This window comes from Anolis carolinensis, chromosome 5, assembly GCF_035594765.1.
Source record: "Anolis carolinensis isolate JA03-04 chromosome 5, rAnoCar3.1.pri, whole genome shotgun sequence".
Taxonomy (NCBI): domain Eukaryota; kingdom Metazoa; phylum Chordata; class Lepidosauria; order Squamata; family Dactyloidae; genus Anolis; species Anolis carolinensis.
Genome location: NC_085845.1, coordinates 100,577,705 through 100,595,131, shown reverse-complemented (window position 1 = coordinate 100,595,131; position 17,427 = coordinate 100,577,705). Strand labels below are relative to the sequence as shown.

At 40.9% G+C, this 17,427-nt stretch overlaps 1 protein-coding gene across 2 annotated transcripts in view; it reads right to left on the bottom strand.

Annotated features, from left to right (window-relative positions):
- The window catches only part of LOC100561569 (fatty acyl-CoA reductase 1), a 98,841-nt gene extending 81,980 nt beyond the window's left edge, over positions 1–16,861 (bottom strand). The window contains exons 1-2 of one of the 2 annotated variants that reach the window (XM_003221371.4): positions 16,599–16,861; positions 16,332–16,391 (exon numbers count right to left, since the gene is read on the bottom strand). In XM_003221371.4, the coding sequence (XP_003221419.2) occupies positions 16,332–16,391; positions 16,599–16,623 (85 nt within the window). In that variant the 5' untranslated portion in view covers positions 16,624–16,861. Of the gene's footprint in view, positions 1–4,069; positions 4,931–16,331; positions 16,392–16,598 lie in introns of those variants that run through there. The other variant, XM_016993919.2, reaches the window with a different exon arrangement.
- Between the last annotated feature and the right edge of the window lie 566 nt (positions 16,862–17,427).

The window sequence follows — 17,427 nt, the reverse complement described above, 5'->3', positions numbered from 1 at the left end:
TGTTTTCCTGTTATTTCCCCCACCCATATCCCCGTTGAGGAAACACCCCTCGTTTATGATATGGGAAGGTGGTAGGGGGAATAACCAGCAAAAACAGGGGAAATGGTTTTCTTCCTTCTACCTCCTCCCTCCCCATAAAATGGATTATGCTTCTCTCTGTAGCATTCCTTAGTGGCCTCCATCCAGATGATGATGATAATAATCCTTTATTTATATACCGCTCCATCTCCTCGGGAGGACTCAGGGTGGTTTACAGCATGTACAAAACAGTCAGTTGTCAAAACAACATACAACGGCACGAACAAACAAACATAATAAAAACAATGTCATAAAACAGCAGTAAAAACAGTTCAATCTAAAAATGAACACAGTTACAGTACCAAGCAGCATGAAGGAGACCAATACAGTAATCAGGGCTGTGAGGTAGACATAATCAATAGAATATTACCAAAAATTCATTATAATGATGTGTTTGATCACTGAATATATATATGTGTGTGTGTGTGTGTGTGTGTGTGTGTGTGTGTGTGTATAAGTAAGGTAAAGGTTTCCCCTGACGTTAAGTCCAGTCATGTCTGACTCTGAGGGTTGGTGCTCATCTCCATTTCTAAGCCGAAGAGCCGGCGTTGTCTGTAGACACCTCCAAGGTCATGTGGCCGGCATGACTGCATGTAGCGCCGTTACCTGTCCGCCGGAGCAGTACCTATTGATCTACTCACATTTGCATGTTTTCAAATTGCTAGGTTGGCAGGAGCTGGAGCTAACAGCGGGCGCTTAAGCCGCTCCCGGGATTTGAACCTGGGACCTTTCGGTCTGCAAGTTCAGCAGCTCAGCGCTTTAACGCACTTTGCCACCGGGGCTCCTATGTATGTGTATGTGTGTGTGTGTATATATATATTCAATATGTGACCTTACACATTTATCTGTAAATAATGAAGTCAAAGATTGCTATTGAAATCTCTGGGTTTTTTTTTAAGGCAAACATGGCAAGAGAAAGTCACAATAAAAAACTACAATTACTACAAAATTACGTACATGTTATACTCTAGGAAAGAGACAAAATATTTTTTAAAAATAGGTTATTTCCCAAATATGTGGTGAGTTTGTGGGGTAGCAAAAATATTACTTGAAGATTTTATTTATTACAGCATTTCTACCCCGCCCTTCTCACCCACTAAGGGGACTCAGGGCGGCTTACAATATAAAATACACATATAAAACAATTACAATTACATTTCAATTCAGTTTACATTAAAATATTCATATAAATATACATATAAATATATATTCAAGGCACATTCTGAGTCCGAACTGAGTCTGTCATTATATCGTAGATCATATAATTGTGATCAATGGTGCTTCTGTTGTTCAAAAGCCTGGTCCCACAACCAGGTTTTCACTCTTTTTCGAAAAGATAGGAGAGAGGGAGCCTGTCTGATTTCATTTGGGAGGGCGCTCCACAGGCGGGGGACCACCACTAAAAAGTCCTTGTTTCTCGTCCCCGCCAGCCGCACCTGTGGGCCTCCCTTTAGGATCTTAAATTACGTGATGGATCATAGTCACATTCGGACAAGTAAGATGATTCAAAATTTGTTACAGTTTTTGTGTTGTCGAAAGCTTTCATGGCCGGGATCACAGGGTTGTTGTATGTTTTCTGGGCTGTATGGCCATGTTCCAGAAGTATTCTCTCCTGACGTTTCACCCACATCTATGGCAGGCATCCTCAGAGGTTGTAAGGTACCTCACAACCTCTGAGGATGCTTGCCATAGATGTGGGCGAAACTTCAGGAGAGAATACTTCTGGAACATGGCCATACAGTCCGGAAAACATACCACAACCCTGTTACAGTTTTTCTTCAGAACTAAGGTTGGCTTGGATCCAGCTTTATTTCTGCTTGATTTGCCAAATAAATACATTTAAAAAATCTGAATGATAAATTAACACACTGCATGATTTTAGCTGCAACAATGCCCACTCTATGCCCAATAATGGAAAAACACAGTTTTGCCATCGAGAGAAGCTTGGGTTATCAAGATAATGGAAATGGCTGAAAGGGACAAATTATCTATGACGATGAAAGAAAAATCAACAAAAAAACTTTTAAACAACTGTGAACCTTTATTGTTTTCACTATACCACTGAAAGCTCCTACACAGTTTATGCTGAGTGATTAGTAATGGTGAACAAATAGCAACTGGTTGTGAAAATCCTTCCACTCTCTCACTTAAGCTCTGGATTTTGTTAAGAGGACACAGTAGGAGTCTGGCATGCAGCCTCTTGTTTAATTGCAATCACACCCATCTTATCTCTGATAAACATACCTCTTCGACATTGGGTGGATTTGATTAAGCAGAGTGACATCGCAAGATTGTAAATGACTGGAAGGACCAGTCCCAACACATCAGCGTAAGAACATTCTTATAAAGAAAAGATTCTTGGTACAAAGACAAAGCAGTGTGTGGGACATGTCCACTCATACATTTTATATGACCATTGATTACATGAATATTTTAAAAGATTAACTGTTGACAAGTATTATAGGTCCATTTACATTTTTAATATGCACACATGCAGATATATATATATATATAGTAAAGGTAAAAGTTTTCCCCTGACATTAAGTCCAGTCATGTCTGACTCTGGGGGTTGGTGCTCATCTCCATTTCTAAGCCGAAGAGCCTGCATTGTCCATAGACACCTCCAAGGTCATGTGGCCGGCATGACTGCATGGAGCACCTTTACCTTCCCGCCGAAGCGGTACCTATTGATCTACTCACACTGGCATGTTTTCGAACTGCTAGTTTGGCAGAAGCTGGAGCTAACAGAGGCCGCTCCCGCCGCTCCCAGGGTTTGAACCTGGGACCTTTCGGTCTCCAAGTTGAACAGCTCAGTGCTTTAACACACTTCACCACCGAGGCTCCTATGTGTGTGTGTATATATATGTGTATATATATATATAGCCAAGACCTCAGTGAGGTGATATACATGGGGAAACAAGAGCAGGGTTTTGCTGCAGTGTTATGCATAGTTTACAAGCTGCATAATTCTACTTCGTGGAATTACAGACCAAACTGGTTGAGCTACTGATGATCTGTACTACTTAATAAGATTTTTCTTTAAAAATATGTGCTGCTTTCTCCTCCTACCTGTCACCTCTTTCTGCAGCACAAAACTTTCATTTGCCTTTCCACGCTCCCTTTTTCAGAGGCGTGGGAGAGCTCTTGTTAGCCATAACTATGGAGAGCTATTACTGAGCAATATGATAGAGAGAGCATTGTTGTTATCACTTTTTTTGGCTTTACTAGATCAACATCAAAGTGGGATCTTTTCTTCACCTGAGGGTTTGGTATATTCAGGAGAAAGAGAAGATTCCATGATATCAATTTCTTATATTCCTAATATTTGGGGACATTGCATTTTAGTATTGCTGGGTACTCATAGCACTATTTTACACTTCCATTACATAATTTGAAATTCGTTTCATGATTTTCAGGAGTATTTTCTCATACATCCCACTGCTGCTTCTACTTTAACCATATTGCATCTAACCTAGAAATTCAGTGAGTTGTGAATTATCTAGGGGTTCATGTGATGCCATGCTAAGAGCTGCCATGTTGTTGTTCTACTGAAGTAGACCATCTCAGGCTGATGGAAATTATAGTACCATTTTGGGGGAGGCAACAGAGAATCCGATCAAGTAAGAAAACACCTAGCCACATTATCACACAGGGTATCAGGCATCCTCTAAAAAGCCTTTGCAGCTGATAAAAAACCTGGTAAACAGTTTCACATTAATAATTTTTCAAAAGAGAATGTCACGTTTATTGCAGCATGGGAAAAACCCCATATGGCTGATGTTGGAAAATCAGGCTGAACAAACCAGGACAATGACAACTTCATTTGGATTGTGAGAAACTGTGATGCCCTATGTATAAAGTTTAACAGCACTCTAGATTATGACAATTCCACATCTAGTTTCTCTTCTAAACACTTCCACTTCCAAATATATCTGACATGTCAAGGCTGATAAGGAAGAATTTCAGACCCCTCCTTTCCAAGGAAACTTACCCTTTCAAAGATGAGAAGCAACCACCAGCATGAAGGGCTTTCCAATGGGTCTAAGTGCCTTTCAGTTTGGTGCAGCCATTCTCAGACATAGCAGAGATTAATTGTTAACAGGCATAATAAACTCAGAGTAACTTGCTATGAGAGGGAAACTGGGAGGGCAGAATGTTTATGAGAGAGGGAGGGAGTGTCTTTAGAAGAGAGGAATGTTGGGAGGGGAAGCAACTCAGGCAGTGCTGAGGATGGGATGGAGATGGAAGACCATAGAAAGAAGGGAATATACAGATGGGATATGCTGTGTTCAGAGCCGGCCCTAGGTATTTTTCAAGTGTAGGCGAACAGAATTTTGGTGCCCCCCCCCCCCAAACCAATCACTGAAAAATAAAAGCGTTGGATAAGCGAAAATGTTGGATAATAAGGAAAGATAAAGGAAAAGCCTATTAAACATCAAATTACATTATGATTTTACAAATTAAGAACCAAAACATCATGTTTTACAACAAATCAATAGAAAAAAGCAGTTCAATACATGGTAATGTTATGTAGGAATTACTATATTTGCAAATTTAGCACTAAACATTGAACAGGGATATAGGGCAGTGTGGACTTAGATAACCCAGATAGCCCTCAGTATTAAAAAAACTCTAAAATCAGGACAATAAATAAAGAACAACACTCTGAAAACAGAAGAAATCCAGACAGTAAACAATCAGGGACAGCTAACTCCTCCCAAAAAAAGATTCTCCCAGGCAAGAAGAAGCCAGGCCTTGAAGCCACAGGGCCATTAAATGCTAATCAAGGTAATTAATTACAACATTCACACCTGCTTCAAAGAAAAGTTCTTTCTCCCTCCCTGGACCTTCTACAGCTATATAAACCCCACATACCTAGCTTCCAAGTTCCCACAGACCTCACAATCTCTGAAGGCCCCAAAGGTGGGCTCCCATAGTGTGAAGGTGGGTCTGCGCCGGCCGGAAAGCCCAGCACGGGCACCAGGAGGCCCAGCGTGGCCGCCGGAAGGCCCAAAAGAGAAGGAGGTGGAGAGTGGTGACCTCCTCTCAGGACGATGGTGCCCCTGGGACGATGGCGCCACAGGCAAGTGCCTAGTTCGCCTTATGGTTGGACCGCCTCTGGCTGTGTTAAAGGTTTAAGTGTAAAGAGATTTGGACAATGATGATCATGCAGTTATATAATCAGCAAGTTTCATGGTGATAGCTCTAATAATGTGGAAGAAAACAGCCCCTGAAGTTTCCCCATTGGCACAATTACTTAATAAAAAGTAACAAAGTAATTACCTCGCTATAGTTATGATATGAACCCTGTCCAATTTTGGAAATACTTTAGAAACTATTCCCTCCCCATCCCTAATTTAGTAATGAGTATTGAAACATTATTTCATTGATTGCACAGGCCTAATAAAAATCCAAGAGATGTTATTAAAGGCTTTTTCTGTGTCTAAGAACATCAATGCTCCTTGCTTTTCTTGGTGCACTTGTAGATATTCAACTGCATTTAGAACAATGGTTCCCAACCTTTGGACCTCCAGGTGTTTTGGACTTCAGTTCCCATAGTTCCTAACAGGTGGTAAGTTGAAGTCCAAAAACCTGGAGGCCCAAAGGTTGGGAACCACTGGTTTAGAACTATCCCCATACCTCACAACCTCTGAAGATGCCTGCCATAGATGTGGGCGAAACGTCAGGAGAGAATGCTTCTGGAACATGGCCACACAGCCCGAAAGACATACAACAACCCTATCCCCATGGTGTCTTTAATTTGTCTATCTGGTAAAAAATCCTGCTTGGTCTTCATGAATCCATGTTTTCTGTATTTTTTTAAGTCTCTCTGCCAATATATTTGAATAAACTTTGTAATCTATATTTAACAGTGAAATTGGTCTATAATTTTGGACTAATGTGATGCTGTCAAGGTGATGCATGCCATATGCCAGCAAATATGGAAAACACAAGATTGGCCATCAGATTGGAAAATTTATATCCCCATACCAAAAAAGGGAAATGCTAAAGAATGCTCAAACTTCCGTACAGTTGCACTTATTTCCCATGACAGTAAGGTAACGCTCAAGATCCTGGAAGGCAGACTCCAGCAATACACGGAGCGAAAGTTGCCAGATGTCCAAGCTGGGTTCAGAAAAGGCAGAGGAACGAGAGACCAAATTGCCAATATCCGCTGGATAATGGAGGAAGCCAGGGAGTTCCAGAAAAACATCTACTTCTGCTTTATTGACTATTCTAAAGCCTTCGACTGTGTGGATCATAATAAACTATGGCATGTTCTTGGTGGTATGGGGATACCAAGTCACCTTGTCTGTCTCCTGAGAAATCTGTATAAAGACCATGTAGCCACAGTAAGAACAGATCACGGAACAACAGGTTCAAGATTGGGAAAAGAGTGCGGCAGAGCTGCATACTTTCACCCTCCCTATTCAACTTGTACGCAGAACACATCATGCGACATGCGGGGCTTGAGGAATCCAAGGCCGGAGTTAAAATTGCTGGAAGAAACATTGACAACCTTAGGTATGCAGATGATACCACTCTGATGGCCAAAAGCGAGGAGGAGCTGAGGAGCCTTATCACCAAGGTGAAAGAAGAAAGTGCAAAAGCTGGTTGCAGTTAAACGTCAAGAAAACCAAGATCATGGCAACTACACCTATTGATAACTGGCAAATAGAGGGAGAAAACATGGAGGCAGTGACAGACTTTATATTTCTAGGCGCGAAGATCACTGCAGATGCAGACTATAGCCAGGAAATCAGAAGACGTTTACTTCTTGGGAGGAGAGCAATGGCCAACCTCGATAAAATACTGAGAAGCAGAGACATCACACTGGCAACGAAGGTCCACATAGTCAAAGCAATGGTATTCCCCATAGTAACCTATGGTTGCGAGAGCTGGACCATAAGGAAGGCTGAGCGAAGGAAGATAAACGCTTTTGAACTCTGGTGCTGGAGGAAAATCCTGAGAGTGCCTTGAACTGCAAGAAGATTCAACCAGTCCATCCTCCAGGAAATAATGCCCGGCTGCTCACTGGAGGGAAGGATATTAGAGGCAAAGCTGACGTATTTTGGCCACATCATGAGGAGACAGGAAAGCTTGGAAAAGATCACGATGCTGGGGAAAATGGAAGGAAAAAGGAAGAGAGGCCGACCAAGGGCAAGATGGATGGACGGTATCCTTGAAGTGACTGACTTGACCTTGAAGGAACTGGGGGCAGTGACGGCCGACAGGGAGCTCTGGTGTGGACTGGTCCATGAGGTCACGAAGAGTCAGAGACGACTAAACGACTGAGCAGAGAATGTGATGTCTCTGTCTTCTTTCAGAATTAGTATTAACCTGAGAGAACTGAAGGGCTTCTGACTTATTTAATAAAACAGGTATGTTGGTGCATGCTACCTAGAGTGTAAACAGGCAATGGGCAAGGATGTTGAAAACAGTCATAGTTAACTTCAAAAGGGGGATTACGTCAATCTCAGCATTCATCTTCAACTACATCAAAGTGATGGTATCCAAGTCAGAACAAATAAAAGTGATTTTGCCTTAAATTGTAATGCAAGTTGGTCACAATTGGTAACTGAGGGTTCCATCTAATCTTAAAATGAGAAAACATTTTGCCACTAACAAAAATCCTTCTGGGTAGCACTACATACCCACAATGTTGGTCGGCAACCTACACTTTTCTGTATTCTAGTCCAGTTTTGCTGCTCATAGATAGGGACCACAAGATGCTAGATTTGCTTATCGTAGCTTTTAAAATATTAATTGACCTTCAAGATTTCAACAAATACATACCTGCTTACACATTTCCATCCATTTCTATATGCCTCTCATTGACCAAAAGCATCTATCCATGGACCAGAAATGACAACAAACCCTGTATCCAGTGTCATTTTCTATACTCCTGTGGCATTGTACCATAAGTGCAGCCTTTGCTAATGCCCTAGCAATGCTATTTTCTTTTTATTCCCTTCCCCGATTAAGTATAGAAACTGGAGCAGCTAATGAGGTTAGAAGAATGCAGTAGCACTGGCAGGAAAGACAATACTGTTGCAGAAATGATACTTTTTCCCAAGTGTTATCACATTCCATTCCTCTGTCTTAAATCCTGAACAAATATATATCACCCAATGTATTTGACACAGCATTTCTATAGCAAACATGTAACACCAAAAACCTCTGATCCAATATTTCTCTGTAGAAAACCCAAAGATTATGTTTGTATTCAGTTCTTCTTCTTTTGCAGTTAGGGAGAGAATGCATCAACTTGGGGGGAGGCGATAACATTCCTGTAGCAGCCCTGAGCAGCAAGCAACATTCCTGGGAGATTCCTATGGCAGGAATGTTTCTTGTGAACCAGGGTTGCATTCACCTAACTAGGAGCCCCCGGTGGTGCAATGGTTTAAAACCTTGTGCCAGCAGCACTGCCGATCAAAAGATCGGTGGTTCAAATCCGGGGAGCAGGGTGAGCTTCCACCTGTCAGCTCCAGTTTCCCATGCAGGGACATGAGAGAAGTCTCCCACAGGATGGTAAAACATCTGGGCGTCCCCTGGGCAACATCCTAGCAGACAGCCAATTCTCTCACACTAGACACGACTTTCAGTTTCTTAAGTTCCTGACACTGAAAGAAAATTCAGCTGACTGCTGTTTTGCTTGTAACACCTGGTGCAACAGAGAAGCTGGCAGAAATTCTGCACCCTGAACTCAAACTCATATGAGCTCAATATTGTCAACCCAACACACAATCTAAAAAGAAAAGCAAAAACTTCTCTGAAGGAAGGTGAAGATAGAATAATACCCTATGTCGTTTGACTATTTTAGCAATATTGTGTTGTAACCAGTTTGTAAGACAGCGTTTCTCAACCTGGGGGTCACGAGAGGGGTGTCAGAGGGGTCACCTGGGGGTCACATATTTCTGATGGTCTTAGGACCCCCTTTGGCAGAGAAGGTTGAAGATCTCTCCACCTGTTTAGTCCAATTCTATCATTGGTGGGTGTAAAGAAGCTACGAACGACTAAAGTTCTTTTAGGCAGGTGGGAATCATAGAATCATAGAATCATAGAATCATAGAATAGTAGAGTTGGAAGAGACCACATGGGCCATCTAGTCCAACCCCCTGCTAAGAAGCAGGAAATCGCATTCAAAGCACCCCCGACAGATGGCCATCCAGCCTCTGCTTAAAAGCCTCCAAGGAAGGAGCCTCCACCACGGCCCCGGGGAGAGAGTTCCACTGTCGAACAGCTCTCACAGTGAGGAAGTTCTTCCTGATGTTCAGGTGGAATCTCCTTTCCTGTAGTTTGAAGCCATTGTTCCGTGTCCTAGTCTGCAGGGCAGCAGAAAACAAGCTTGCTCCCTCTTCCCTATGACTTCCCTTCACGTATTTGTACATGGCTATCATGTCTCCTCTCAGCCTTCTCTTCTGCAGGCTAAACATGCCCAGTTCTTTAAGCCGCTCCTCATAGGGCTTGTTCTCCAGACCCTTAATCATTTTAGTCGCCCTCCTCTGGACGCTTTCCAGCTTGTCAACATCTCCCTTTAACTGTGGTGCCCAAAATTGGACACAGTATTCCAGGTCTGACCAAGGCAGAATAGCGGGGGAGCATAACTTCCCTGGATCTAGACGCTATTCCCCTATTGATGCAGGCCAGAATCCCATTGGCTTTTTTAGCAGCCGCATCACATTGTTGGCTCATTTTTAACTTGTTGTCCACGAGGACTCCAAGGTCTTTTTCGCACACACTGCTGTCAAGCCAGGCGTCCCCCATTCTGTGTCTTTGATTTCCATTTTTTCTGCCGAAGTGAAGTATCTTGCATTTGTCCCTGTTGAACTTCATTTTGTTAGTTTTGGCCCATCTCTCTAGTCTGTCAAGATCGTTTTGAATTCTGCTCCTGTCTTCTGGAGTGTTAGCTATCCCTCCCAGTTTTGTGTCGTCTGCAAACTTGATGATCGTGCCTTCTAATCTTTTAATCCCACCTCTGCCACCAATTGTAAAGATCTAATAACGCTGCCACCACTTTGTAAAGATACAGCCACCAAAGACTCAGAGAGGAGACGTTTTACTTTTATTTTTCTTTCTTCTTCCTATTCCCTTTAGATGATAACATAACTTGGTTTATAATATATATGACGGAGGCTTCGATGTTGGAAAAACAAGAACAAAGCTTAGTGGTTACAATATAGTTTCTCCTTGGAGGTATTTTTATTAACAGTTACAATGCTAGAATAAGATGATTCAAACTCTCTAAAGTGTCACTTATTTTACTTAAAGTAGTTAGAACGTCTTTCTCTGCTACTTTTAAAATGACAGTCACCCCTGTGATATGCGATCACAGACTCTCTGTTCCTTACTAGGACACAGACTACATTAAATATGTCACCAAACTTATTTTAATCCGACTCAAAATGACCAATTGAGTCTCCCTTGATCCCCTCAACCTAGGATCAAGTCTTCTCTGTACCTCCTCAGGGCACAGACTCACTGTCTTTTTTAAACTCTGCACTTCTTCAGCAAAACGGCAGTTGGCTCTGCCTACTTCTCCATAGCAACCAGCCTCTGAGTGCTGAGATGCAGCAACTGTAATACTTGCCCCTTTTAAAAACACAAACACACAATTAAACATAATATCTATAAACCAAAAATTCATACTTTATTAGAGTGGGGTTCAAGGGTCTCTTTGATTGTAGGTGAACTATAAATCTCAGCAACTACAACTCCCAAATGTCAAGGTCTATTTCCCCCAAACTCCACCAATGTTCACATTTGGGCATATTGAGCATTTATGCCAAGTTTGATCCAGATCCATCATTGTTTGAGTCCACAGTGCTGTCTGTATGTAGGTGAACCGCAGTGCTGTCTGTATCTAGGAGAACTCCAAAACTCAAAGTCAATGCCCACCAAACCCTTCCAGTATTTTCTGTTGGTCATGGGAGTTCTGAGTACCAAGTTTGGTTCAATTCCATTGTTGGTGGAGTTCAGAATGATCTTTGATTGCAGGTTAACTATAAATTGCAGCAACTACAACTCCCAAATGACAAAATCAATCCCCCTCCCAACCCACCAGTATTCAAATTTGGGTATATAGTGTGCCAAATTTGGTCCAGTGAATCAAAATACATCATACATATCAGACATTTACGTTATGATTCATAACAGTAGCAACATTGCACTTATGAAGTAGCAACAAAAATAATTTTATGATTGAGGGTCACCACAACATTAGGAACTGTTTTAAGGGCATTAGGAAGGTTGAGAACCACTGCTGTAAGAGTGATTGAGCAGAAGATGACAAGGAGAACCCAGATTAGCTCATCCAGCATCCAGTTTCCAACAGAATTCAAACAGATGCAGCCAGAAGTTGCTCACAAAGGGTTGCTCACCAGTGTTTTTCCTCCTATGCACATTTCCTCTGGATAGGAATTTCCCATTTTGTGTTGAAAGTTGCTGTCATTTGTTTAAGTATTAGGACTATCCAAATGTATTGCAGTATAAAACTGTGTGTCTGTGTGGTATGATGGTTTGAGGGTTGGACCAAGATGATATTCAGTCATGGAAACCTGTCAGACTGTGATCGGCCCAGCATTCACACCAAGGTGATCTGTTCCCATCCTGCCAGAGTTAATTGGGATAGGAATGGCCTAACTGATAAGAGCCATCTGGCTGGGAGGATTGATTTGTGACATGCTCTGGCCTTCGAGCCTGAGAAAGTAATGTCGACAGATAGGTGCAAAGTGGAAGGGGGGCTGGGGAGAAGTAGTTGTTTGATATGTTGGGGTTTGGGCGGGTCTCAATTAGTAGTAGCTTTGTTTTCATCTTGGCAAGAAGGATATCAATAGAGTGTTTCCACGGAATTGCCTGTGTGAGCCTGCTTTGTGTCCTATAGCTTCCAAGGACTGACAGAAGCCCACTGGTTGACTTGGGGCAAGTCACTTTCTCTCAGCCTCAGGGTTAAGCAATAGCAAACCCTTCTAAACAAATATCACTAAGAAAACCTCACAATAGGTTTGCATTATAGTCATCATCAGTCAGTAATGACAATACAATACGTAACAATACATAAATGACCTAATATTACCACAATTGAAACCAAACAACAATGGTCATAAAGCAGTTTGAGGCAGACCCCCAAGAAAAACCCCTTTTTCCTATAAATCAAGGAAAACCTATATCCTGATTTTTATCTACATGTCAGATCACTTTCTGCTGACCACTATAAAGTCATAATGGGCCCAGGCTGTGGCGCAGGCGGGAGAGCAAGCCAGCTGCAATTAACTGCAATGAATCACTCTGATCAGGAGGTCATGAGTTCGAGGCCGCTCGGAGCCTATGTTTGTTTGTCTTTGTTCTATGTTAAAAGGCATTGAATGTTTGCCTATATGTGTAATGTGATCCGCCCTGAGCCCCCTTCGGGGTGAGAAGGGCGGAATATAAATGCTGTAAATAAATAATAAATAAATAAATAATCATAACTATTAATCAGATAAAAGGTTGGCAAATACAGCGTACCCTGCACATATTCATAACAAGAAAACAAGCCGATGACATAGGTAGAGGGCAATAAATATGCAATAAGTAATTACACTATGAACCCGATCGGAACTAATATAGATGAGGAAAACAAGAGAAAGATCCTAAGCTTTATTGTAGGAAACTCAGTTTTAAGATAGGAAAGTTACTTAGGCTGCTGATCTAACATAGCTACAATTTGGAAAGTTGAGAGAGGACTGAGGGGAAGAGGAAGTGGAGAAAGATCCCTAAGAGCAATCTTTCTCAAACTCTGTTCCTCCAGGTGTTTGGGACTTCAGCTCCCATAATTCCTAAAAGCTGGAAAGCTGGCTGGGATTTTTGGGAGCTGAAGTTCAAAACACCTGGTGGAGCAGAGTTTGATAAACACTGCCATACCACCTCATCACATTCATTAAATTCTACTGAGCCATCCACTTAAGAAACATCAACCTACTGTGTTCATCCCATGACATAGGCTCAAATGTAGGGTAGAGATATCTTGGCATTTTTAAGTGCTGGAAAGGGCTATCTTTTCATAAACTTTCTAAACTGGTTGGCAAGTGACTTTTTTTGGGTAAATTATCCACATAGAGATGGGCAAAATGGCTAATAAGGGATAGCTGAAATTTCCCATTACTACATCTCTCCTGAATTCCAGGATTTATTTATTTATTTACAGTATTTATATTCCGCCCTTCTCACCCTGAAGGGGACTCAGGGCAGATTACAATGAACACATATATGGCAAACATTCAATGCCAACAGACAAACAACATTCAGTTTTTAGAAAGACACAGAGGCATTTTAACATCTTTCCAGCTTCACGATTCCGGCAACAGGGGGAGCTGTTGCTTCACTGTCCTTTGGTGGCTGTTCTTCCTCATTCTTTTTCCTCGTGTTTTGCTGGCAGTTTTATGGTGTTGTAGATTAGTTAAATTAGCCTCACGCATAAAGCGTACCTAAATTTTCCCTACTTGACAGATGCAACTGTCTTTCGGGGCTGCATAGGTCAACAGCAAGCCGGGGCTATTTTTTTTTTAATGGTTGGAGGCTTAACCCGACCCGGGCTTCGAACTCATGACCTCTCGGTCAGTAGTGATTTATAGCAGCTGGTTACTAGCCAGCTGTGCCACAGCCCGGCCCGGATATAAGTAATGAATCTCTTCACAGTTGTAAGCATTCTTGACATACTCCTCCTCTATTCTATTTTGTCTGCTTCTCTGAGATAGGTTCTAGCCCTCTGTTATTACATTTCTATGATGAGACTTATCCCACCAGATCTCAGTGATGCCTATTATCATATTCACTTTGCTGCATAAAGTTTATTATGTTTTCTGCATTAGCATAGAGACATTTAAACCATAGGCGATTCCTCCATGCTTACATAAAGTTTTTTTATACTTCTAAGTTCTTGCACTATTTGCCCAGTTCTTTCTACAACAACTAGGCCATTATCTCTAACACCTGATGAACTTCTGCCCCCAAGAATACTCTACATAAGTCAGGAAATTGCCACACTGCACTGTTAGAGAGTTGCTATCCCACTTTAAATCTTATAGAATGCTGGGATTTACAGTTTAGGGAAGGAGATGACTAAAATTGGCATTTACAATTTCTGAACGATCTAGGACCTAGGGCAAAACAAATGCTCATGCAATGCACTTGTGATATCTATGCTCAATTGGACCTAGCAAGTATAGGTAGGTCTTTTGCCACAAAGTTTTTAGCTTACCACAAAATGAATATTCATTTAGAACACTATCTGACTATTCCAGTTCCGTTACCCTTAAGAAGAATATATACCAGGGCCAGGTTTGAACAACTTGGTATTATGATGCAAACTGGTCACTACTGTAACATCTCAAGAAATTAGAGATTTTGTGTTTGGGGAGAACAAATAGTGGAAGATATCGAACATTTTTTGATTGACTGCCCAGCATATACTGAAATTTGATACAGATATTTACATTCATTACTATCTAATTTTAGGTCCCCAACAGAAATGATCTTCTGACAATCGTTTTGCAAGGACGAGAAAGATCCACCATAATCAGAGTAAGCCTTTTCCCCCCTGAAAGCTATCAAGAAAAGAGCACATTTCCTGAAAGAAGAATCAGGGTAATAAGATTTAGACGGCAAACAGAAGGTCAGCTGCTGTCCTCCCATCCTTTCTGCCTTGTTTTTATTTGTGTTGTACATTGAAATGGTCATATGACTGGTCAAATAAATAAATTACCATATATACTCCGAAGATAAGCCGAGTTTTTCAGCCCTTTTTATGAGCTGAAAAAGCCTCCCCCGGCTTATAATCGGGTCAAGGTCAAGGCTGGCAACGGAGCCTGCAGGCTGTTGCTTGCAATGTGTGATCTGTTTCTCTCTGCTCCCTTATCAGTGTGTTTTCTTTTGCAAAGCCTCCCTTGTTCTTAATCAAGGAAATGTTTTGGAAAGAGAAAGACGCCCTTGCAAGTCAGGAAAAAGAAAAAAAATATATTCATTAATCTTATGAAAGCATTTTCCTCTGAAATATTTGTTAAACTCTCCTATAAATATATAGGCATTCACCCCTCGCAAGCTTTTGCAATCTCTATGTACCTTTATATTTGTATCTATCTATATACATTAATTGTATATATGAATTTTCCTCTCATATGTTTGTAGGTCTTTGCAGATCCTTTATACATATAGATCCATGTGCCTGTATATCTGTAGCCATACATACACATTATTTTTATATATGAATTTACCCTCATATGTTTGCAAGTCTCTGCAAATTCTATATAGATATAAATATCTATATAAAGAGAGATGTCTGGATAGATATGAATATATTCTTACCTACCTATATATAGGGCTTGGAAATATTACAGGGGGGAAATGAACACACAAATATATATAGACATATCTAGATAGATATATGTGTGTGTGTGTGTGTGTGTGTGTGTGTATATATATATATTTGGCTTGCAAATATTGTAGGGGAAATGCACACACACTCACAGAGGGATTTGCAAACGTTTCTGGGGAAATGCATATGTGAAATTAGTATCTATAATTATAGATCTATATCTAGCTCTGCATTGTTTATATAAGCATTTAATGTTTGCCTGTTACTATGTTGGAAGCTGGCCTGAGTCCCCATGGGGAGATAGGGTGGGATCCAAATGAAGTTTTTATTATTATTATTATTATTATTATTATTATTATTATTATTATTATTATTATTATTAGGTTATTGTTGATATCATATTGTTTTTGTTGCCCCTACCTTTCCACTTATAGAGCTAGTTTATTGTTTTTCTTTGAAAGATAGTAAATATTCAACCTACTGATGCCTTGATTAATGAAATTTTATTGGTATCTATTTTTATTTTAAAATTTACCCGTAGCTGCTGCATTTCCCACCCTCGGCTTATACTCGAGTCAATAAGTTATCCCAGGTTTTTGTGGTAAAATTAGGTGCCTCGGCTTATATTCGGGTTGGCTTATACTCAAGTATATACAGTAGGTCAGTTTAGAGAAGGTTCTTCAAAATTCTTAGACAAAGAGAGGTAGCAACTTAAAGTGGGATAGCAACTTTTTAACAGTGTAGTGTAGTAACTCTGTTGTGGATCTTAAGTTTAATTTGATATCCAACTACATATCAAGTATTCCCTCCCTCAATACAGTGAGAACCATTGATAAAGATGTTAAAGAAAATGGAAGATGCAGAAGAGTATGGAAAACAGAAAGAGTCTTGTGGTACTCACCAGGACAGGTATCATGGGGCCAAGAAGAATTTATTCCAATGCTGCTTTCTGAAATTGACCCTGAAAAGCACAATCAAAATATCAGCATGGCTGCTAAATCCAGTCTGTACAGTCAATAAAACAAGACGTTATTGTCAGTGGTATCAAAAGCTGATGAGAACTCAAAGAGGATTCAATAGCATCACACTTGATTCTCTTAATGAAAATAATTTATCCACAGTTGTTTAAGTGCCCAGCCCAGGCCTAAACACAGAATGAAACAAGTACCTATAAACTGTTTCACCCAAGCCATCTGGAATGTAGCTGCCACCACTTGCCAAAGATCCCTTGGATGCAAAATGTATTTCTTACAGAGGCACTTTCAAAGCAGGTGAGACCAACCCAGTCATAAAGAAGCATTTAATTACTTACTGGACTCAACCTCATCCAAGAAGCTAACTTTTAATAGTAAAAATGGGCAGGATCAAGTAGGTGCGTACATTCAAGAACTCTGCCTACAATTTAGGCAGCATCAAAAGAAACTAGTCTTTATTGTATTATATTATTAAACAGAACTCTGGCTAATGACTCAATTTCCATAGCTTTATCTAATCTTGTTTGAAAGCTCTCTTAAGTCAGGGACCATCAAAACTTAGAAGGAATGCTCACAAAACTCCAGGGAGTTTTCCCTTCCCTGTGTTTCCTGCCTCATTCAAACCATATTGTAAGCAGAGGCAATAACTGAAAGTGGGAGTAACTGACAACAGGCCCAGCAGGCATAACCATTTTATTTTATTTATTTTTTTTCGTGTCAGGAGCAACCAGAGTTGCTTCTGGAGTGAGAGAACTGGCCGTCTGCAAGGACGTTGCCCAGGGGACGCCCGGATGTTTTGATGTTTTTACCATCCTTGTGGGAGGCTTCTCTCATGTCCCCACATGGAGCTGGAGCTGATAGAGGAAGCTCATCCACACTCTCCCCGGGTGGGATTCGAACCTGGCAGATTTCAGGTCAGCAACCCAACCTTCAAGTCACCATTTAATTTTATTTAATTATTTAATTATTTAAATTAAATTAAATTAATTAAGAGCTATTTAATTATTGGCTCTGAATTATATT